Source organism: Physella acuta, unplaced genomic scaffold (genome assembly GCF_028476545.2).
Source record: "Physella acuta isolate Inbredline_101_S28 unplaced genomic scaffold, ASM2847654v3 ptg001784l, whole genome shotgun sequence".
In the NCBI taxonomy this organism is placed as follows: domain Eukaryota; kingdom Metazoa; phylum Mollusca; class Gastropoda; family Physidae; genus Physella; species Physella acuta.
Window position 1 is genome coordinate 55,085 of NW_026733294.1, and position 24,367 is coordinate 79,451.

The 24,367-nt window shown below is 33.9% G+C and overlaps 2 protein-coding genes across 2 annotated transcripts in view; both read left to right on the top strand.

Annotated features, from left to right (window-relative positions):
• Positions 1-9,053, top strand: part of LOC131930474 (receptor-type guanylate cyclase gcy-28) — a gene marked incomplete at its 5' end in the record, with an annotated part of 59,487 nt that extends 50,434 nt beyond the window's left edge. The window contains 6 exon segments of the mRNA XM_059286980.1: positions 787-922; positions 1,964-2,055; positions 2,956-3,094; positions 4,236-4,320; positions 7,303-7,426; positions 8,949-9,053. Of these exon segments, the coding sequence (XP_059142963.1) occupies positions 787-922; positions 1,964-2,055; positions 2,956-3,094; positions 4,236-4,320; positions 7,303-7,426; positions 8,949-9,053 (681 nt within the window).
• Positions 7,908-23,552, top strand: LOC131930473 (atrial natriuretic peptide receptor 1-like). The gene is made up of 14 exons (XM_059286979.1): positions 7,908-8,003; positions 8,949-9,026; positions 9,435-9,539; positions 10,045-10,116; positions 10,562-10,727; positions 11,463-11,618; positions 12,673-12,844; positions 13,826-13,975; positions 15,282-15,405; positions 15,894-15,962; positions 16,398-16,572; positions 18,096-18,194; positions 20,664-20,755; positions 21,252-23,552. Exons 3-14 carry the CDS (start codon positions 9,435-9,437, stop codon positions 21,390-21,392), a joined length of 1,521 nt encoding a protein of 506 aa, XP_059142962.1. The 5' UTR covers positions 7,908-8,003; positions 8,949-9,026; the 3' UTR covers positions 21,393-23,552.
• The last annotated feature ends 815 nt before the right edge of the window (positions 23,553-24,367 follow it).

The window sequence follows — 24,367 nt, forward strand, 5'->3', positions numbered from 1 at the left end:
GTAAAATTAACGTCAGGTTCTTTCTATTACACCCCCTTCCCCGCCTCGCCCCCTTCCTTGCAGCACCAGAGGTCAAGCCCCCTCAGTTATAATAACACTCCACACACACCCCCCTCCGAACCCCAATCACTACCCTAACCCCAACACTGACATAGCAATACAATCTTGAACACTGTATTACATTGTCACATCACTCGCTTAGTCTCAAGTCCATTGAAGTCAGCGCAGATTTTCGAGTCATTGTAACCACAGGGGCGGATAACTCTTGAGTTTTTAAAGGATAATCTCCCTTCTTCCCCAACAAGTGATTTGATTTGATTTTTATGTCAGCGACATGTCATGCTGTGACTTCAAGTTGGACGCATTTTTACCAGTGTAGGGGGTGGGGGTAGGGGGTGGGGTAATACATATAAATATCAAAATATTATCGACTGCAATGGAAGTAGTATTTTTGGTTTCCTAGTACAGGTTAATTTTTTTTTTAAATATATTTTTGTTTTCTTTTCTTTTATGTTTACCTACAAATATCCTAACACGGTTTTCTTACCTTATAAAATGAGCTTTTTAATTAATTTTTTACGCCTTTTGACGCCCCCCCCCCCTTACGTAACATAATCTAATTGTTTAAAATAGATAAAGTAAATAGAATAATCACAGGCAAGAATAACTATATATAGAAATAGGAGCGGGCGCAAAATAAATTGATAGTCCGCCCCTTGGCGCCGGAACGGGTGGCTACGCCTCTGATCCCAAAACAATAAATAACGGCATCATTCTCTGTATCAGGTGAACAGCTTCGTCGGTGCCTTCCATGACGCTGTCATCTTGTATGCCTTAGCCTTGAACGAGACCATCGCCGAGGGCAAGAATGTCAGCGACGGCCTGACGATCACCAAGAAAATGTGGAACCGGACGTTTGAAGGTGAGCTTTTATTTAACTTGCTTCCTCTGTTTTGCTTTCTGTTGTTGTAGATCGAAACGGGCGAGCGAAATTTCGAGCACTTCTAACAGACTGATTCGTTTAAAAGTTGGCAAAATAATAAGCTTGTATGTGAAAATGCACCAAAAAGGAGATTATATATAATAATACACTACTATTTAAATAACTAGAAAGAAAAATGTAGGTCTATTCCTAAATATTAGTAAAGGTATACAATAGATACCATAGTGACCCACGCTTTTCTTCATAGTTATTTAAATAGTAGTGTATTACTGCATATTTAAAGAAAATCATTTTTTTTTCTTCTTTTTAGTGCATTATTACATAAAAGCTTGTTATCAAAACGTTGTTTGTGTATTTTTAAGAGATAAATTTGAAAAGTTAATTACGCACAGAGGTGGTAGTTTTAATGATAATTTGTGATTTTCGTGGATTTCTGCAATGATGTTAAAAAAATAAACTTTTATTTCTAATGGATTTGATGAAAGGTTCAAGGACGTTCAAATATTTTTTTCTTATCTAGCAACTTTGTTTGCCCTTAATTTTTATAGGCCCCTACAGAAATTTAAAAAAAAAGAAATATAATTCATTTGATCCGCCTATGGATATAAAGTTTATTAAAACGTTAACTTAAATATTCCGTGATAACTAAACAAAAGTAGTCCACCCAACTCTGATGGGTAGCTAACTCACGTTAGGGAAAGTAAAGGCGGTTGGGCATAGTGCTGACCACACTATCTCTTCATATGCCGAGGTCATAGAAACACGTGAACCCTACTTCACTTGCCTCATAGACCGTCAGGCTTGAAAGGGAACTTTACTTACTAAACAAAAGAGGATTCGGTAGTAGATTTCGTTTCGTGTCATTATGTTTTACATGCAACCTTTCTTATCATTACCTTTAAGTTTCGCATTTAATCTGTATAAAAGTGTTTGAATCTGAATTATGCATGACGATTTGCGAATGTACGAGCTGCAATATTTGTAATTTAATTAATTAATGTATCGAATATTCGATTACAGGTATTACTGGTACGGTCAGTATCGATGCTAACGGGGATCGCAATGCCGATTATTCCCTGCTCGATCTGGACCCGGAAACGAATACCTTTGAGGTAAGAGTACCGAGGCAATAAGACAGAGCCTGTGGGTAAAGTGGGGGAGGGGTGGGGGAGGGGGGTTTATTGACTAGGTCTGGAACTTGAGAGGGAAAAACGGACATGACAGGTTGACCTCCATGGCCAAAGGGGTGGGGTGGGGGGAATGTAGGTCTGTTACGCTGTTGTGTAACATCCAGTACAACTCCCTTGGTGTACTGAGCTAGTTTGGGTTTTGTTTAAGGTGAGGAGGGGGATGTAGGTCTATTACACTGTGGTGTTAGATCCAGCACAACTCCCTTGGTGTACTGGGCTAGTTTGGGTTTTGTTTAAAGCATCACAGCCCCGTGGAGAAAACTAGACACGATTACTTGATACGCACTTAAATCATACAGTGCACACGTAGAATACATAAAAACACACACACACACACACACATAAACAATATGCATATAAAATTTTACGCTGGTTTGGTAGTTATGGGTATACCGAGGGTGCTAAAGAATGTAGACCCCCACGTCATTTTCGTTTTGAATCTTTATATATTTAAATTATATATATATACATATAAGTATATATATATATATATATATATATATATATATATATATATATATATATATATATATATATATGTATGTATGTATGTATATATAAATATATATATGTATATGCCTATATATATATATATATATATATATATATATATATATATATATATATATATATATATATATATATATATAATACTCACCCGCCACACACCCATTCACCTACACACAGATGTAGCCTACAGTCGACAATTGTAGGGGATAAAACCGTTAACGATGTTTGCCGATGTTTGACGATGTTTGACGATGTTTGTCGATGTTTACCGATGTTTGCCGATGTTTGACGGTGCTAAATTGTCTTTCGCAGGTTGTGGCTGAGTACTTCGGCAACTCCAAGAACTACACGCCCACGCCTGGCAAGAAGATTCACTGGCCCGGGGGTCGAGATGGCCCCCCACCTGACACACCCATCTGTGGCTTTGATGGCAGTTTATGCCCACCTCAAAGTAATTATGTTTTTCACGCATCGATGCTCTATAAATAGATATTGAAACCATTGTTTCTTTCAGACATTTTTATCCGGGGGGGGGGGGGGTGTTTCAAATGCCTGAAAGAAACTCTAATTTAATTTAAACAGTAATTTAAAGAGAAGGTTTCAGATTTATTTGTTTATTTTGACATCAGTGGAGGAAGATCTTCGGACATTTATTAAATATTTGGTCAGATTTTCTTCAAGGCATCTCAGACTCCCCCCCCCCCCCCACGAAAAAGTCTACCCCCACCCCGAATAAAATGGAATCTATATAGAATAGATTCTTTTACCTGTCCCCCTCCCCCCGGAAAATTTATTCCCCCCCCCCCTTACCCCGGAAAATTTATGGATATAACATATACATTTTAATACCCGTGTTTTTATAACATGTTTTTAATGCATATATATATATATATATAATATATATATATATATATATATATATATATATATATATAATTTATTTATATATATATATATAATTTATATATATATATATATATATATATATATATATATATATATATATATATATATATATATATATATATATATATATATATATATATCAAATCTCCATTCGGCCTCACCCAGTCCTAAATTCAGAGCACTAGGCTAGACTAACAATTTTTGTTGTAGCCTGCTATTGATTTTTAAATCTAGGGTGAGATATTCATAAAGCATAACAAAAGCAATGCAGTGGTAAGGTTTTCTTGTAACAAAAGAATCAAAGGCATAAAACTAGTTCAGGAAAATTGGATTTCGATTATATTTTACAATTTCTTTTTTTTACGATTAAATTTTACAATTTCTTTTTTTACGATTATATTTTACAATTTCTTTTTTTTACGATTATATTTTACAATTTATTTTTTTACGATTATATTTTACAATTTCTTTTTTTACTATTATATTTTACAATTTCTTTTTTTTACGATTATATTTTACAATTTCTTTTTTTTTACGATTATATTTTTACAATTTCTTTTTTTTTTACTATTATATTTTACAATTATTTTTTTTACGATTATATTTTACAATTTCTTTTTTTTTACGATTATATTTTTACAATCTTTTTTTTTACTATTATATTTTTACAATTTCTTTTATTCCAGAACCGTTTCCTGAGTATGGCATCGTGATTATCGTGCTGGGCTCCATTTTACTGGTTGTACTCATTGTCACCTTCTTCGTGTACAGGTAGGCCGACATAGTTGTTGTCTAAAGGGGTGGTCGAGTCGGTAAAGCTCATGGTTGCTAAAGTCTCGAGTTCGAACCCTCTTTAGCTGGGGACAGCCACTCTTCTAGGAGAGACAACTCCAAAATTAGACCACTGCTGCCTTGTAGTTTGTTCTTGGTTGGACAAAGGCTATGGAAGCAAATCCAAAAAGAAAAGCAGGCTGAAATCGGAGTCAATGGCCTCAATGACGCATAACTAGTTGACACGTACTTAATTGAGTTAAAAAGGATCCCTTCCAACGCTAAAATTAAGAACAACGTGTACAGGTAAAATTTAAAATATAAGCACAACCTGTAGACGACAGGTGTATATTTTTCATTGTATAAATGCAATAATGCAAGTACAATTTTGATAGTGTTAATTTTTAAGTCTAATAATGATTTCAAAGTTAGGCCTTAATGTAGATTTTTAATTTCTTAAACACTATTATATAGAGCTAAGACATGCATTTACTCGTATTAACACAAAATGTTGAGGTAAATGTTTAAAAATCTAAAAAGAAAATGTACAGGAATACTTCTAAACATACAAGCGTCATATGTACTGGTAATTTTTAACACAAGACCTTAAAATATAGAATGGACTAATGGAGTTTTGTGAGATATAATTGATGAAATAAAGTATAGCAAAATTCCTACTAACTACTAGTCTACGTCAATGTTTCTATGTAAGCTTACAACTCAATTATAACTAAACAAACATGGTAGATTAAGAAATCAATCATTTATCATAAATTACGTCTATACTTGTAATATGTGCTCAAGTATTTAAAACTATTTTTGTGTTCTCTCATTTGAAAATTAATGAAGCGTGTAGTCGATTTAAGGCCGAAATGAAAAATAAAAATGTTTTTCTTGAAGAAACTTTTATATTTAACACAATGCCGCCCACAACATCAATCATGACGTGTAATCAATGTTAACCCTTTCATGTCTATTTTTTGTCGAAAGCGATTCGCCTATACATCAATTTCTTTTAGCTTCAACTTGACCAGCGCTTTGTCTTGTAATGTTGTGTTTTGTGTCTTGTTAACTTGTAATGTTGTCTTGTAATGTTGTGTTGTAATGTTAACTTGTAATGTTGTCTTGTAATGTTAACTTGTAATGTTGTCTTGTAATGTCTTGTAATGTTGTCTTGTAATGTTAACTTGTAATGTTGTCTTGTAATGTTAACTTGTAATGATGTCTTGTAATGTTGTCTTGTAATGTTAACTTGTAATGTTGTCTTGTAATGTTAACTTGTAATGTTGTCTTGAAATGTCTTGTAATGTTGTGTTTTGTGTTGTCTTGTAATGTTGTCTTGTAATGTGGTCTTGTAATGTTGTCTTGTAATGTTGTCTTGTTATGTTGTCTTGTTATGTTGTCTTGTTATGTTGTATCTTGTAATGTTATCTTGTAATGTTGTCTTGTAATGTTGTCTTGTAATGTTGTCTTGTAATGTTGTCTTGTAATGTTGTCTTGTAATGTTGTCTTGTAATGTTGTCTTGTAATGTCTTGTAATGTTGTATCTTGTAATGTGGTCTTGTAATGTTGTATCTTGTAATGTTGTCTTTTAATGTTATATCTTGAATTGTTATGTTTTGTTATTTGTTTTATCGGCGTGGCAGCTGAAGGTTGCCAAACCGAAAAGTCTCGAGTTCGATTATCTTCGGGGAGATGAGGCTCGATAGCTAGGGACAACAGCTCTTCTAAAAGAGACAACCCCAAACTCAAACAACTGCTGCCTTGTAATTGTTCTTGGTTGACCAATGCTATGGAAGCAAATCCAAATAAAAAAGGCTGAAATCGGAGTTAACGGCCTATATGGCGTATAACAAGTTGACACGTATACTTAATCGTGTTGGAGGGAATCCATTTCAAAACTAAATTAAGAACGAAGAACAAGAAGTTGGGTCTTGTTATAGGTCTTGTAATGGTGTGTCTTATAATGTGTCTTGTAATCTTGTGTCTTATAATGTGTCTTGTAATGTTAAATTTCGTTATTTGTCTTGTAAAGTGATGTCTCGTAGTGTTGTGTAGTAAAGCATCCAATAATGTTGTGTAGTAAAGCATCCTATAAAGTGTTGTACTAAAGTTCTGTACTCAGCTGTTTTGAAAAGTATCCTGTAACGTTGTGTAGTCAAGTATCCTGTAATGTTGTGTAGTCAAGTATCCTGTAATGTTGTGTAAAGTATCCTATAAAGTGTTGTAGTCAAGTTCTGTACTCAGCTGTTTTTAAAGTATCCTATAATTATGTTGTGTAAAGTATCCTATAAAGTGTTGTAGTCAAGTTCTGTACTCAGCTGTTTTTTAAAGTATCCTATAATGTTGTGTAGTAAAGTATCCTGTAATGGTGTGTAGTAAAGTACCCTGTAATGTTGTGTAGTAAAGTTCTGTACTTAGCTATTTTGTAAAGTATCCTATAATGCTGTTTTGTAAAGTATCCTATAATGTTGTTTTGTAAAGTATCCTGTAATGTTGTGTAAAGTATCTTATAATGTTGTATAGTAAAGTATCCTGTAATGTTGTGTAGTCAAGTTCTGTACTCAGCTGTTTTTTAAAGTATCCTATAATGTTGTGTAGTAAAGCATCCTATAAAGTGTTGTAGTCAAGTTCTGTATTCAGCTGTTTTGTAAAGTATCCTATAATTATGTTGTGTAAAGCATCCTATAAAGTGTTGTAGTCAAGTTCTGTATTCAGCTGTTTTGTAAAGTATCCTATAATTATGTTGTGTAAAGCATCCTATAAAGTGTTGTAGTCAAGTTCTGTATTCAGCTGTTTTTTAAAGTATCCTATAATTATGTTGTGTAAAGCATCCTATAAAGTGTTGTAGTAAAGTTCTGTACTCAGCTGTTTTGTAAAGTATCCTATAATGTTGTTGTGTAAAGCATCCTGTAATGTTGTGTAAAGTAGCCTATATTGTTGTGTGATAAAGTTCTGTATTCAGCCTCCTCTCCTCTGCAGACACTTTAAGCTGGAGGCGGAGCTTGCTGAGATGAACTGGCGAGTAAGATGGGACGACATAATGTTTGGGGGGCCCACAAGGAACAACAAGAAGACGGACAGCAAGAACAATCAGAACGGGCATGTAAGTGAGGTGAATCATCTATTTTTTTGGCATGTAAAAGAGGTGAATAATAGATTTTTTTACATGTAAGTGAGGTGAATAATCTATTTTTTATGGCATTTGCCCGCCCATTCCACCCCCTCCCTCTCCCCCTCCTCCCCCCTTCCCCCCCCCCCCCCCCCCCTACGGAGAAAAAAGTCTCAAAGTAATACTGGGGAAGAGGTTTCTGGCTCTAAAGTCAGCTGAGACCATTTTCGGAATTCAATCCATGATTTAGTATGCTAAGAAAGTACTAAATCAATTGAACCAGGCATTTAATATTCAAAGATAACCTGCAAAAAAAAAACAGCCACTTCTTAAACTCTAATCTTATAATGCTGCCATTTTGCACAATAAGTATTGCTTTCTGTAACATGAAGAAAAAAAAAAACATCAATAACTCGTCACCTAATATTTGTTGTTATAATAAACGCGGTTGTTTCCCCTTACGACTTTTCAGAGAAATTCCTACCACAGCGATTGTTCAGCTGACACTATAGCGGTTCATCTAAGTGACGTGGGAAACAGACAACTCTTTACAAAAACGGGATACTACAAGGTACTATTTGGTGGCGTATTAATTCTTACACTGTGAAGAAATATTCCCACTTTTTGAGGAATTATTTCTACACTTTAAATAGTTATTTCTCCTCTTTTTAGGATTAAGCTATTGATATAAATCGCTGATATTAGACCTTGTTAGCTATTGTATTTGTACAATCACAGTTTATAACTGTTAAATTGAATAGAATTGCTATGTAAACCACTAGCCTTCCTCTGACATCATGTAACTTATCTTTTAATCTTCCACTTTTATAAACAAACCGGCCTATTGGTTTGATTAAAACATTAGTCCCTCAAAGTTAAAAACAAAGATTATCTAGTAGAAATCATTTTATAAGGAATATATGTAGATCTATCATATTAAAAGTCAATTTACTTAAAATAATAAAACTGTTGCAATTCTTATTTTCATCAAAATGTTGCTCAAATATTATTTAGTAGAAAACATTTTATAACACACATTTGTAGATCTATTATATTAAAAATCAATTCACTTAAAAATGATAAAACAATTGCAATTCTTTTTTTCATCAAAATGTAGCTCAAAGATTATTTAGTAGAAAACATTTTTTAACACATATTTGTAGATATATCATATTAAAAATCAATTCACTTCAAATGATAAAACAATGGCAATTCTTGTTTTCATCAAAATGTAGCTCAAAGATTATTTAGTAGAAAACATTTTTTAACACATATTTGTAGATATATCATATTAAAAATCAATTCACTTCAAATGATAAAACAATGGCAATTCTTGTTTTCATCAAAATATTGCACAAAGATTATTTTGTAGAAAACATTTTACAAGACATATGTGTATATCTATTATATTAAAAATCAATTCATTTAAAATGATAAAACAATTGCAATATTTCATCAAAATGTTGAATAAATTCCCATACTTGTTGTATACAATTGTGCCTATTTTATCTCCCAGGGCGCTATTTTAGCCATCAAACCTATTCCACGAGCTCACATCAGCATACAGAAACCATTACTGTTGGAAATCAAAAAGGTCTGTTCACCTAATTCACCCCAATAATTTATGCATTAAGGTTGATAATTACTGTACATTTAAATTTTTTAATAACATAAGAAAGTAAAACTTCTATTCCAAGTTTGCTTTAAATTTGTTGTTATGAGACTTATTTAAAATGTATGTATGATTTACTTGGTATGAGACTTAGAAATGTATATATGCTTTAGTTGGTATGAAACTAATGCAAATGTATGTATGCTAACTTTACACTGAATGCTTTTTCTAATTATATAAAGAGATTAACTAGAGAAATAATTAACATTATGGAATTACTTACATTTCTAGATGCTTGATTTCGAGGCTGAGCTTTAAAGCAGTATGTACATGTGAAATCTGCTTTGTGTATTTACATTATGTTGAATGTTTCGTCTTTTTGTTTGTCAGATGAAAGATCTACAGAACGACCACCTGGTCAGATTTCACGGTGTATGTATAGATGTCCCCAACCAGTGCATTCTGACAGAGTACTGTCCTAAAGGTAGTTTACAGGTAAGTTTAGGTTTTTAAATTTATGTTCAACGTCCAATGAGGAATGACGTGATTTAGACCTTACAATTTTTTTCTAACACATTCTCTACTTAAGTTGTAATCTAATTCAAAATGGAATCTCTTGACATAAAAAAATCAAATTTAAAATCAAATTAAAAAGGTCAAATTATACTTTGATTAAAAAATCAAAGTGTCTACTCGGAATAAGATTTTTCGGCAAAAGATAGTTCTGCGCATGCGCAGTGACCTATGGCTAGGGTTAGGGCTAGAATGAGGGTTAGGGGTAGGATTAGGGATAGGGTTAGGAATAGGATTAGGGCTAGGGTTAGGGATAGGATTAGGGCTAGGGTTAGGGTTAGGGATAGGATTAGGGATAGAATCAAATTAAAAAGGTCAAATTATACTTTGATTAAAAAATACACATCAGTACTTTAGAAAAGACTTGCATCTTTTTTTTATAATATGTTTATTCAAAATGTTCAATGTGAAAAACAAATTGTTCTAGGATGTCTTGGAGAATGAACAATTAAAGTTGGACTGGATGTTTAGATATTCAATCATGCAAGACATTGTCAGGGTGAGTTTACAATTAAAGATCTATGTCATCCATTATTTAAATCGTTATTGAATAACCCCAGTGTTTCTGTTGTAGGAAATAAGATAAATCAACCCTATAATTTCTGTTGTTAGAAATAAAATAAATTAACCCTATAATTTATGTTGCAGGAAATAAGATAAATTAACCCTATAATTTCTTATGTAGGAAATAAAAAACATTAACCCTATTGTTTATGTTGTAGGAAATAAAATAAATGAACCCTATAATTTCTGTTGTAGGAAATAAGATAAATTAACCCTCTTGTGTCTGTTGTAGGAAATAAGATAAATTAGCCCTATAATTTCTATTGTAGGAAATAAGATAAATTAACCCTATAATTTCTGTTGTAGGAAATAAAATAAATTAACTCTGTAATTTCTATTGTAGGAAATAAGATAAATTAACTCTATTGTGTCTGTTGCAGGGAATGACATACCTTCATAGTACAGACATCAAAAGTCATGGTCACCTCAAGTCCAGCAACTGTGTAGTGGACAGCAGATTTGTGGTCAAGATAACAGATTTTGGTCTACACTACTTTAGAGAGAAAGAGGAGGAGATAGAAGATAATATTTATGCCATAGAGAGAAGTAGGGTGCTCTTGTCCACTGTTTTAACATTTCTTTCTGTTGATTAAAAACCTTAACTTTTTGTTATATTTTTCTTAAACAAAAATTTTATTATTAATGTTTTGTGCTATAAAACCTGGAATATGTGCTAAATGGAAATCTAGAATTTTGAAAATTTTAAGTCACACTTGAATATTTTGGGAGAACCCTAATTTATTTGTAGATTTTCTGAAAATGTATGAGAAAAAATATTTGAAATCTAACTTGGAAAATACAATTTTGGCATATTTTTTTTAAAGTAATTTTATAAATGTTGGTATTAAATGGAATACAAAATTTGTCAAAAGCAAAAATATTTTACTTAAAAAATCATTAAATTTTGTAAAATTCTAGACATATATTGCAACATAGATTGATGTCCAACTGTGCTATTTGTTTTACAAGTAATCTAACTGTAACATATTGGAACAGCATAGTTGTATATTAGAGCATACAACTGCTAACCTGAAACTCTTGAGTTCAAATCCAGGGTTAAGTCCATAAAATGTCCATGAGCCTCTGATGAGTACCTGATTCACATTAGGGAAAGTAAAGGCAGCTGGGCATAGTGCTGACCACACTATCCATTCATATATTTTGGATCACTGAAACAGGAGAACTCTAAGTCACTTGCCCCATATACCATCAGGTTTGAAAGGGAACTTAACTAGCAGTAACTCCACAATTAGGTTAATGACTGTGACCGTCTCTTTCCAGGCAGACTATGGACAGCGCCAGAGCTGTTACGGATGACCAATCCACCTGCAGGGGGGACTCAGAAAGGTGATGTCTACAGTTTTGCTATCATCTGCCAGGAGATTGTGTACAGATCAGGTGTTTTTTACCTGAGGAATTTGGAGCTCTCCCCTAATGGTAAATAGTTTAGATCAGGTTTTTTTTAAAAATAAAAAACAAAAAGTAAAATTAGCTAATACCTCCAAGTATTATCAGATGAACTATGTAACACCATGTTAAATAACAAGAAAAAATTAAACTATTTTACATATATTTTTATCTTCACATGTTTCTAAAAGCTAGACTTCTTCCTTCCCCCACCCACACCAAGATTTTCCTAATCCCCCTAACATATCCTTGGATTGAACACAGATTAATGTTAAAATCATTTTAGTTAGTGGTAAAAAGCATGTATGGGATGACATGGTTGAATAGTAGAGCATTTGTCTTCTACTCTAGCTTGAAGGTCTTAAGTTCAGATCTCAGTTTAGGCTTGTTAATTAGATTGGGGAAAGTAAAGGTAGCTGGGCATAGTGTGCTGATGTCAAGAAACATTTGAATGCTACTTCATCTGCCCATTGGATTGCTAGGTCTAAAGAGGAACTTTACATGTAGAAAGTGTGTGACCTCACATTCCTTCCATTACTTCTTTCTTCTCCCAAATTTAATCTTTGTGGTACAGTTTGATAAACTACAGTATGACAAAATGTGTCTAGTACAGTATGACAAAAACAACATTTTGACAAAAAGTTTCTAGTATAGTATGACAAACTACTTTTTGACAAACATGTTTAGTACAGTATTACAAACTACATTTCGACAAAATGTGTTCAGTACAGTATGAAAAACTACTTTTTGACAAAAAGTGTCCAGTACAGTATGGCAAACTACTTTTTGACAAAAAGTGTCCAGTACAGTATGGCAAACTACTTTTTGACAAAAAGTGTCCAGTACAGTATGGCAAACTACTTTTTGACAAAAAGTGTCCAGTACAGTATGACAAACTACATTTGATAAAAGGGGTCTGGCATGGTCAAATGGTAGAGTGTTTGTCTTCTACCCCAAAAATCTCGAGCACTCATCCCTGACTAGAGATGAGTAAATAACAGATGGACAAAGTTTATTATTCACTTGCCAAGTCTTTAGTGTCAACTCATTAGAAAATAATGCATCAAAATCTATGTGTTTACAGAAATTACAGACAAACTAAAGAAAGGAATAAAGCCATTTTTTAGGCCAACTCTGGAGGAGTTTGACTGTCCAAATGACGAACTGGCAGGTGTGATCAGAAGATGTTGGGCTGAGGACCCAGCAGAGAGGCCAGATTTTCAACAGCTGCGAACTGTCATCAAAAAAATGAACAAGTAAGGACATTGGCCATTTTTCAAAAACATGTGTTGTTAGTTTTTAAAATAGTTGTATAGTTTATTTTTGTTTAAAAATATAATAGATTTTCACTATTTTTTTACACATTTTGTAAGACAAAACTATTTTAGTTGTTTGTACAAGATTTACAAGTCAAAGTAATCATACAAAGATATTTTTAACAGATCAGTGGGGTCATCCATAAATGACGTCACGCTTTTTTTGACGATTTTTACCTCCCCCCTCCCCTCCGTCACACGTCGTCACAAAAAGTCAGACCCCCCCCCCCTAAAATGACGTCACACCTCAACCTACAACCCCCCCTCAAAATTGCAGTTGAATTTTTTTAAAACATCGATATTTTTCCAAAATCTTGTCTAAACTATTACAATTTATTAAAACAGTTATCTAAAACGCGAAATAACGTCTAAAATTCGTTTTCTAACATTGCTTTTTTATAATGCAAAAATGTGACGTCGCAACATCTGAACCCCCCCCCCCCCCCTCCCCCTCATCATACATCGTCACAAAATTACGGACCCCCCCTCCCCCCTACGAGTGTGACGTCATTTATGGATGACCCCAATAAGTAAAAATGTTCCTTTAAAGAAGAGGTTTTTTTAATTGTAAATTAGGCCTAAATTTAATAATAACCCATCTAAACCTGAATATGTTAAGGAGGGATGTATTGTATTGGCACAACATGGCCTAGCGGCAGAGAGCTAGACTGCTAAGCCAAAAGTCTAAAGTTCAAATCCGGGTTCAAGTCAATACAAATTCCCTGATTCCACCCAGATCTGATGGGCACTTAATTCAAAAGCGACTGGGCAAAGTGTTGACCACACTATCCCTTCATATGCCTTTTTCTCTGAAGAAAATAAACTCTAATTCATCTGCCCCATGTGTCTTGCAAACGAACAGAAAAAAATGATGATGATCGTATGTCTATGTTTGGTGACATGTCTTTAATTCTTTGACAGAGACGGGGACAAAGGTGACATCCTAGACAACCTACTGTCCAGAATGGAGCAGTATGCCAACAACTTGGAGGCGCTGGTCGAGGAGAGGACATCAGATTATCTCCAGGAGAAAAAAAAAGCTGAAGAGCTCCTGTACAACATGCTGCCCAAGTAAGATAACTCTTTTATGTTGACAGTTTTAAGAAATCTTTCATTATTATAAAATATAGTAGTAATGTTACCAATTATAAAAGTTAGTAGGAAAGTAAAATTATGAGAACAAAATAACTTTAATTGGATTATTTTAAAATTTATATTTTCAAGGCTAAGCAAATAGTCTATTACAAAATATGTATTTCAAATGTCCTTTAGATAACATTTGGAGTAAAAAGAAATTTAAAAAGTAGAAAACTTTATAATTAGTACTGTATACAAGATGACAATAGTTATTTAATGATATTTATAATTTTCAAATGTGGCTTTTACTCCTAGAACAAAAACATTGTTTGGTCTATCTGTAGCTAAATCTCTTTGTTACATTTAAAAAATAAAAAGTTAAATCCCCTTCTAGAATAGATGACCCTCTGTTTCTTTGGTATCAGTAAATAGTGGCTGGCTGCATTTACTATCTCTGACTAGCGCTAAGTACCTATTAGCTGTGTTTCTTCCAGACTTTTTTCTACAGGGGGGGGGGGAGGGCACTTGATATTTTTGGGGGGGGGGGGGCGGTCAACATTTTCCAGCGGGCAGAAACTAGTAAAAGTATATTTTTACTATATAAATTCTATCTCGTTTGGGGGGGGGGGGGGGAGGGGCGGTAGGCTTTCTTCTGGGAGAGATGATGCCTGGAAGAAACTCTGCCTATTAGAACTGAGTGTTGCCTATTCAGAATCATCTTGAAACTTAAAAGTAAAGTTCACTTTACGAACTTGATCGTCTATTTTATGTGACTTTAGCATATAAGGAGATCGTGTTGTCAGCACTATGCCCAGCATAACATAAGTTAGGTACCCATCAGAGCTGGGTGGACTCAGAGAACGTTCGAACCCTCGGGCAGATGAGGCTCGTTAGCTGGGGACAGCTCTCTTCTAGGAGAGACAACTCCAAAATCAAACAACTGCTGCCTTGTAGTTTGTTCTTGGTTGGACAAAGGCTATGGAAGCAAATCCAAACAGAAAAGCAGGCTGAAGTCGGATTTAATGGCCTCAATGGCGCATAACCAGTTGACACGTAATCCTTAATTGTGATGGAAGCATGGTCGAGTCGACAAAAGTTCATGGTTGATAAATTAGAAAAAAAAAAGTCTCGAGTTCAAACCATCTGGCAGATAAGGCTCTATTCCTCCCAACACTAAAAATTAAGAACGAAGAAGAAGAAAAAGAAAAAACTTAATCCAACATCGGCCTGGATTAAGGCGTTAAACATTTGTATTGATTAGATAAAGCGTTAGGATATTGTTTACAATTTTCTCCTGTAGATTTGTGGCCTCACAACTGATACGTGGTGAGACGGTGTCAGCCGAATGGTATGACGGTGTCACCATCTACTTCAGTGACATCTGCGGGTTCACTGCCATGTCAGCTGAGAGTACACCAATGCAGGTGAGTTGAAAATGTCTTTAACGCATTTTTCCATCATACAATTATGTAATCTTCATATTAATGACTAATTTTGTTTTATATTTTTGTTTTACCGAATTTTTTTTACAACAATTTTTCAAAATTTGGTTTAAATATTTACATCTTTTAATGGGCTACTGTTAAGTTTTTTTTATAGATAAAGCCTACCTCATATCTGACTTTCAATAGTTAATTTGCCATATATACATTGCATACTATAGTGTTAGCTTAAATGTATTAAAAGCTTGTTCAATAGTTGGTTAAAAAATCATATTGGTATGGTCCAGTAGTTCTTGACAAGACATGGACACAACTAGATTGTTTCCACTTTACTACACATGTATTACCATCTTTATTTTCTACAACATCAACATATCCAAAAGTTATTATTAAATACTTGAAAAAATTTCCAGGCTAGATTATTAACGAACTTTTAATAAATATTCTAAAAAATTTATTTTCATTTTCAGGTTGTTGATTTACTAAATGACCTGTACACCTGTTTTGATTCAATTATTGAAAATTTTGATGTCTATAAGGTAACCACAACTATTTAGCTCTAAAATTTAATGAAGATGTTTGCCTTGTTTTTTACACACATTAACATATTTAACGGATAAATAACTTCACAAAAGTTGTAAAGTTACAAAGTTTTAAAGAAAATAGGGGTTGGCGTGGTCAGTTTGGTAAAGCTTGTGGTTGCTAAACCAAAAAGTCTTGAGTTCAAACCTCTAGGCAGATAAGGCTCAATAACTGGGAAAAGCAACTCATTAAAGAGAGACAACTCTAACAACCATTGGCTTGTATTTTGTTCTTTGTTGTACAAGTGCCATGGAAGCAAATCCAGAAAGAAAAGCAGGCTGAAATCAGAGTCAACATGTCACATGACATTTTAAAACTTAATTCTTAAATGTGTTGAAGGAAATCCGTCAAAATTTAAAAAAAAAGGAAATAATTCCGTCTGAATTCCGCAGGTGGAGACAATCGGTGACGCCTACATGGTGGTGTCTGGCCTGCCGGTCAAGAACGGCAACCTTCACGCCAGAGAGATTGCCAGGATGTCCTTGGCTTTGCTACATAATGTATTTAAATTCAAGATTAGACACAGGCCAGGTGACCAGCTCAAGTTGAGGATTGGCATGCACAGTGGTAAGTTTGTAACAAAATAATTTTTAACATACAAGGCCTACACAGTGGTAAGTTTGTACGGGAAATAATTTTTAACATACAAGGCCTACACAGTGGTAAGTTTGTAACAAAATAATTTTTAACATACAAGGCCTACACAGTGGTAAGTTTGTAACAAAATAATTTTTAACATACAAGGCCTACACAGTGGTAAGTTTGTAACAAAATAATTTTTAACATACAAGGCCTACACAGTGGTAAGTTTGTAACAAAATAATTTTTAACATACAAGGCCTACACTGTGGTAAGTTTGTAACAAAATAATTTTTAACATACAAGGCCTACACAGTGGTAAGTTTGTAACAAAATAATTTTTAACATACAAGGCCTACACAGTGGTAAGTTTGTAACAAAATAATTTTTAACATACAAGGCCTACACAGTGGTAAGTTTGTAACAAAATAATTTTTAACATACAAGGCCTACACAGTGGTAAGTTTGTAACAAAATAATTTTTAACATACAAGGCCTACACAGTGGTAAGTTTGTAACAAAATAATTTTTAACATACAAGGCCTACACAGTGGTAAGTTTGTAACAAAATAATTTTTAACATACAAGGCCTACACAGTGGTAAGTTTGTAACAAAATAATTTTTAACATACAAGGCCTACACAGTGGTAAGTTTGTAACAAAATAATTTTTAACATACAAGGCCTAAACAGTGGTAAGTTTGTAACAAAATAATTTTTAACATACAAGGCCTAAACAGTGGTAAGTTTGTATGGGAAATAATCTTTAACATACAAGTTTGTACAGGAATAATTTTTAACATACAAGGCCTACACAGTGGTAAGTTTGTACGGAAATAATTTTTGACATACAAGTTTGTACGGGAATAATTTTTGACTTACAAGGCCTACACAGTAGTAATGTTGCACAGAAATAATTTTTGCCATAGAGCCCTAAACATTGCTAAGCTTGGTTTTTTTTTATGAAAGTAGTTATTGACTTAAGCACATTTTTATGTAGCCTACTTAACTTTAACAGAAAATAATAAAAGTGATCAATTTTGTACTTTAGCGTAAAAAAATTTTCATTTATAAAAGGGGTAAGTTTGTAGTTTGTTGGCATATACAATGGTAATTTTAACTTTAACTGAAAGTAGTTATTGATGTATGCAATTAAATAAGTAGGTCCTATGTACTTTAACTTAAAATAATTATAGACATATGCATAGTGCTAATTATATAGTGAATTGTATAGCTCACTCTGAAAATAAGTATTAAAATATAGGCAACACAATAGTATGTTTACTTTAACTATTGATATATATATACAGTGGTAAGTTCATAGTTTCGGCGTAACTGGGAAAAAAATATTGAGATAAATATATCATGATACATATACATACATTAAGCGCATAAGGATACATTTATTTATGACGTCATTATTATAAATCTGTAAAGTAAAGCATTGATTTAAAAGAGGCCATTAAAATTTTAAAAAGTAAGAAGTTTCTAGAAAAAAAAAATTGTCCACAGGTCCTGTGTGTGCAGGAGTCGTGGGTCTCAAGATGCCGAGGTACTGTCTCTTTGGTGACACTGTTAACACATCCTCAAGAATGGAGTCTAATGGAATGCGTAAGCAAACACTCAGTTTTAAGATTGAATTTTGTTTTCTTCTCATGTAGGTAGATTCAAATATTAAATTTTTAAAATTGAGTCCCAAGTTCAAAATAGGAAAATATTGTAAGCCAACACTTTTCTCAAAACATTGACTAAGAATTAACTAGAACTAACAGATTAAGTTATTATACCTTTACCTTCCTAGAATAAACAGATTAAATTATAATGCCTTAACCTACCTAGAATAAACAGATTAATTTATTATGTCTTAACCCAGGGGTCGGCAACCTTTTGAGACGTAAGAGCCAAAAGTTACAATTTACGCAAATTCCCAGTTTTTAAAGAGCCACCAACAATTTTTATTTCAATATTATGATCTTTAATTATATATATATATATATATATATATATATATATATATATATATATATATATATATATATATATATATATATATATATATATATAAATATAATATATATAGTGATGCCCAGGCATGGCGGGGTTTACTTTTCCTCTATATACGGTATACAAAAAATAGAAGTCGATTGCAGATTGACACCCTTCTTCCAATCGTCATGGAGGAGTTGATTAAAACACTCCAAGGGAGGTTTGTGCAAAAAAAAATCATCTTTTTTAAATTTCGCAAGGGCGGTGCTCCGGGAGGGTGCGATTTTTCTCTATATACTGTAAAAAAAAGTCGGATGCGGTTTGACACAGTTTATCCGAGTGCCATGAAACTTTGGGGAGTAAATGAGAATACTCCCGAGAAGATTTCTGCGAAAAAAATGTCTTATGGGCGGCTCCCGGGTAGTGCATTTTTTGTCCATACACGTTTTGGCGCCCAGAGTTCCAGAGCGGCTATGGTAGTACCAGCCTCCCCGAAAAAAATTTACCGCCCCCCCCCCCCCCGAACGAAATGAAATTTATATAATTTATATAGAAAATATATACTTTTAACAGTGTCCGCCCCCCCCCCCCCCCGAAGAAAGTCTACCGCCCCCCCCCCCCCCCCGAAAATTTCAAGTGCCCTCCCGGAGATAAAAATCCGGAAGAAACACTGGGTAGTACTTGGCATCCGTTAATCGGGCTTTCTGCATAGCGTGTAAGGGGTACTTCTATATTCAGCGGCAAACTGCAACAGGCACAATCGCCGGCGCCTCGTCATTTGCGCAACCCGAAGCGTCCCGTGCTCACCTGCGAGCACTATGGCGCATACGTTTTTTTTTAAAAAAAAACGCCATACACTATAGACACAATGGGCAACAATACGTTCATTTTAAACAGCGCGATAGGCTATGGATACAATGTGTTGCTTTAGTCGCTCACTAAATCGAATCAGGCGCGTTCTCCTGTGTCTCTGCAGGGTGCCCAGGGCTATCCCGCGAGCACTAAGCGCCTACCTTAGTTTTAAGGAGCACCCTACAATACGACATTCGATGATTGATCCGAGCTAGGGGCCGTATGCGGCGCCCCTGTGGTACTCGGGTTCACGAGAGCGCCACTTTCTGTCCTCGACACTCAGGCGGTGAGTGATTAACGGTGATATTACGGTAATTGATCTAAATATCTTCTATATATATAATTCTCTTCTTCGAGCCGTTAGAAAACAAGCTGCAAACGCTCTCCCTACCTCCCCACCCCTACATGGTTTTAGTGAGCTGTGTTCACTCTAAATGTTTACAAGCAGAGCCAACGATTTTAAACGTAGGGGGGGGGGGGGAGGGGGGGGAAGGAAGGGGGGGGGGTTATGGTCCTTAACGAGCTACTTATAGTGTTTTAAAGAAATATTTTCAGTGTCAGCGTGGTACTGTCGAATTCACAAATTATGAATTATTGAAAATTAGAAACAACTAAATAGCGGCGTATGTTATGCCGCGGGCCGGCTCGTTCTAATATAATAGAGTGTTTATTGTATATATTAATTATTATATCTTTCATTGCCGAGTGTTGCAGACTAATACTTTTATAAGTTCTAAAAATAAAATAAAATAATTTTTAATATTTGTGCATCGAGCTGAAGAGCCGCAACTTGACATCAAAAGAGCCGCATGCGGCTCGCGAGCCGCAGGTTGCCGACCCCTGTCTTAACCTACCTAGAATAATTAAATTATTTTATACATCCTTATATCTAACGAAAGTAACAAATTAATTCAAAATTCCTTAACTTTCATAGAATCAACAGATTAATGTATAATGCCTTAACCATACTAGAATAAACAGATTAATTTATAATGCCTTAACCTTTCTAGAACCAGCAGATTAATTTATAATGCCTTAACCTTTCTAGAATTAACATATTAATTTATAATGCTTTAACTATCCTATAATAAATGTAGCTTGAACCTCTCAATAAAAATATAACTGTAAAATGCAGTCACCTCCCTTGATAATTAAATGCTATTATAACCTCCCTTGAATTAACATAACAATGCCATAACCTTCTAAGAATGAATGCCCTAACCTATGTTACTGAATCTCCAGCACTCAGGATTCATGTGAGCCCTGACACCCAAGAGCTACTAACACAGTTTGGTACTTTTATCCTGGAGAAGAGAGGTGCTGTTGAGATGAAGGCAAGTTCTGGCTTTTAAATTTCACACATTTATATCATGGGAGATCACTACCCCAAAGTTTAACTTTTAAAGTGAAATAACTCTAGATTTTATGTATTACATGTAATTTGGAGTTGTCTTCTTTTTATTTGTTATTTTTAAAATCACTTTGTAAAGTTTTTAACTTTTAAAGAGGAAAACTCCTTGATTATTTTTCTTTTCTTTGGTTAATATCACACCCCAAAGTTTATTTTTTAAATAGAAATATGTTTTTACTTGTAAGTCAGAGAGTCTTCTCTTTTTTAAAATATCACTACCTGTGTTTGCTTAAGGCTGCCATGAAGTATTTTCAACTATCGAGCATTCATTTTGCCAAATACATACATATATCCTTGTATAATCTTCCTTTAGAGGGAATGTTGATCAGTACCTAAAGTTCAACTTTTTAAAGCAAAATAATTGTTAATTTTTTTTTTTACATGTAATTCAGAGTTGTCTTCTCTTTCTATAACAACAGGGTAAAGGTGCCATTACAACCTACTGGCTCCTCGGAGAAAAGGACTCACCATACAATATCCAACAGCAGGGATGCAACCAGCCGGCGCAGTCGGCGCCCCCCGAATCCGCGGATAAAAGTTCATCCCCATCCAAACATTGACGGCGCTGCCCTCGCTTAGAAATTTGGTTGCTGATTTGACCTCACTGGACTCACTCTTCTAGCACTGCCCTGTTTTTTTTTCTCCTCCCCCCTAACCTTGACTGTGAGGGGTTGACTGGCATAGTTTTGGCCAGGTTAGTCAGGGGTTTAACTAAGGGCGATTCTTGAATATAGATTTAAATATCATGCAGCAAGATTGTATTATAAACATGAAAAACCTGTCTGTGTTTGCAAAATTTAGGTAAATGAACTGAAAAGTAAATTTTTATTTTAATTTGTTGAGAAATAACAATAGGGCCTACTTGGTAACCATTTTAGCCATTTTTTAAATTATAATATTAAATTTTTTAATTCCAAATTTAATTTTATAGCGTTCGTGAAGAATACACCCAAAATACAATACAAAATTATTACTTTTTAATCAAAAGATATACAGTTTTTTTCACATCTTTTTTCCAGTTAAGGTACAATATTGTTTGCTTATGATTATATTTTCCAAAGATTTATACCAAATTAAAATTCAGTATTCCATGAATGATTTTTTTTTTCACTTACCCATGTTTAAGTTAAACTGTTATGGGCTAAATGAATGCATAAGATTATAAAAAAATTACTTTGCCATAAGGAGAGCTTTTCAAATGTCACTTTCCCTGTGATTTATTTAAAAAAACATGGATTGGAAATATATTGTAGATACAAATAAATGTGAAACATGAAATGGTAGTTAATGTTGAAAAACAAATGTGTGAGATCAAATGTCATTTTTCATTTACCCACAAATTTAGTTATTCACTTTTCTCCAATGATGTTAAATACAAATGCACATATCATACCTAATTATTACTAGATTTTGGCTTTTATTTACTTTCTTTAATATAACATGTTTTCCTGTTAAGTTCCATTTATTAACCTTTAATTTTTATATGGATGTTTACATACATACATTTTTTTTTTGACAATGTGCATTAGCTAGCAATTGTGTATGCACTGGTGAACAATGAATGGATTTTATGTTAACGGTGCCTTCAGTATAAGATGGCTTTTAGATTCCCGTAAAAAATTTAAATATTCTGGCTCTGTGTTTTTTATTCCTTTAAAAATACATTTAATTTTTTTGAAAATGGCTAGTACAATCCGATAAAATAAATGGATAAAAATATATTTAATATACTGGATATGACATTATGATTCAGATAGAAAAAAAATTTAACTTCTGGAAATTAGGATGGCTGTTTGTTTTAGATTATTCTGACAATTAAAATAGATGTTAGATTTCCATTTATATATTCTGACCGTGGTTAATAATTCCTGTTTTTTTTTAAAAATAAAATTACATTAGAGGGGAATTTTTTTATTCCAATTTTTAGACTACACTTTTTTAAATCAATTAAAACTGTAAAATGTAATTGTAATAATTTTGAAAACAGCTTTACAGAATTTCTAAGCTTTCCACCATACACACCAAACTGTCACCAAATATTGTATATTGTACACATTTTCATGCACAGAATTAAGTTTGTCTAAATTTGATAAAAGCTGCACTCCAACCAATGTAGTATAAAAAGTTACTGTTAACTTTGGTTGAATTTATCTGGTTCTCGTTTAGAAAATATGCACAAAAACATATTTAAAAGTTTATTCTTGAACTATTTGAATAAATAATTGAGGATTAACTCTTTTATGGCTTACTTTTAAAAACAAAAAAAAACTAGCTAGGTTTATTTTAAACATGTTTATAAGCTGAGCACACAACTTTTGTTGTAAATGTTAGTTTTTAGTGCAGAACTGACACAAATAATTGTATATTTTAAACAACCCTTTGTGAATAGTTCCTAAGGAAGAAGATTAAATCGATTCCCACTCATCATGTACTGTGATATGGAAGTTACATTATGTAATTTGTAAAAAAATGAGATAAATATTTAACTGGGATTTTTTAACTTTTATTTTATTGGATTATCATGTTGATGTAGTTGTATTTTCATTGCAAAATTTACTTGGTGTAATTTTATTGTGACACATTTTTAACAGTTATGTCCCTTGACTGAGTGAATGAAGGTGATGTCCCTTGGCTTAGGTAACCTGACCTGTACACAAATATTTGAAAACTTTACTGTAAAAGAATTCTTAAGTCTTACCTGCTAGGTAAAAGAATTCTTAAGTCTTACCTGCTAGGTTGGGTTGACTATGGGCGCTTGTAAACATTTGAATTGAAACCTCAATCTGCATTAAGTTCAAATATGCTGGAGATCTCTCTTAATTGTTGTGTTAGAAGTGATTTCCTCCAACACAAATTACTAACTAGATCTAGATCTAAATCTGTTACTTGACCACATATTTTGTAAGATCAGAGGCGTAGCGAGGGAGGGGTGGGGGTACATATGTCCCAGGGGGGTGCCGACCTTTGTAAAAATAAATTAAAATCTGATTTGAGATGCAGTTTTGCATTATAAATATAAAAAATATATGGGGGGAGGGGGTGCAAATTGAAAGTTTGAGGGGAGGGGGGTGGTGCAATAGTGCAGATTGAAAATTGAAAGGTTGTTCCCGAGGGGGGCGCCAAATTGAAAGTTTGTCCCCGGGCGCCGGGAAGTGTCGCTACGCATCTGTGTAAGATGGCTGTGGCTGAGCTTTTCTTTTTGCAGAGTTTTCTAGATTAGTTAGCTTCCATAACCTTAGTTTGTCCATCCAAGGCAGCAGTTGTTTGGTTTTTTGGAGTTTTCTCTCCTAGGTGGGTTGCTGTCCCCAGCTATCAAACTAAGCCTCAACTGCCAGGGGTTACGGACTTAAGACTTAACTATTAACTTTATTAAACTGTTTAGAATTCATGTCATGTTGACGGCTGAAGGTGAGAATTAAGTCCATGTAATGAATGCAGTGTTTCTTCCAGACTTTTTTCTCCAGGGGGGGGGGGGGCACTTGAAAATTTCAGGGGGGCGGTAGATTTTCTCTTCGGGGGGGGGGGGGGGGGACAC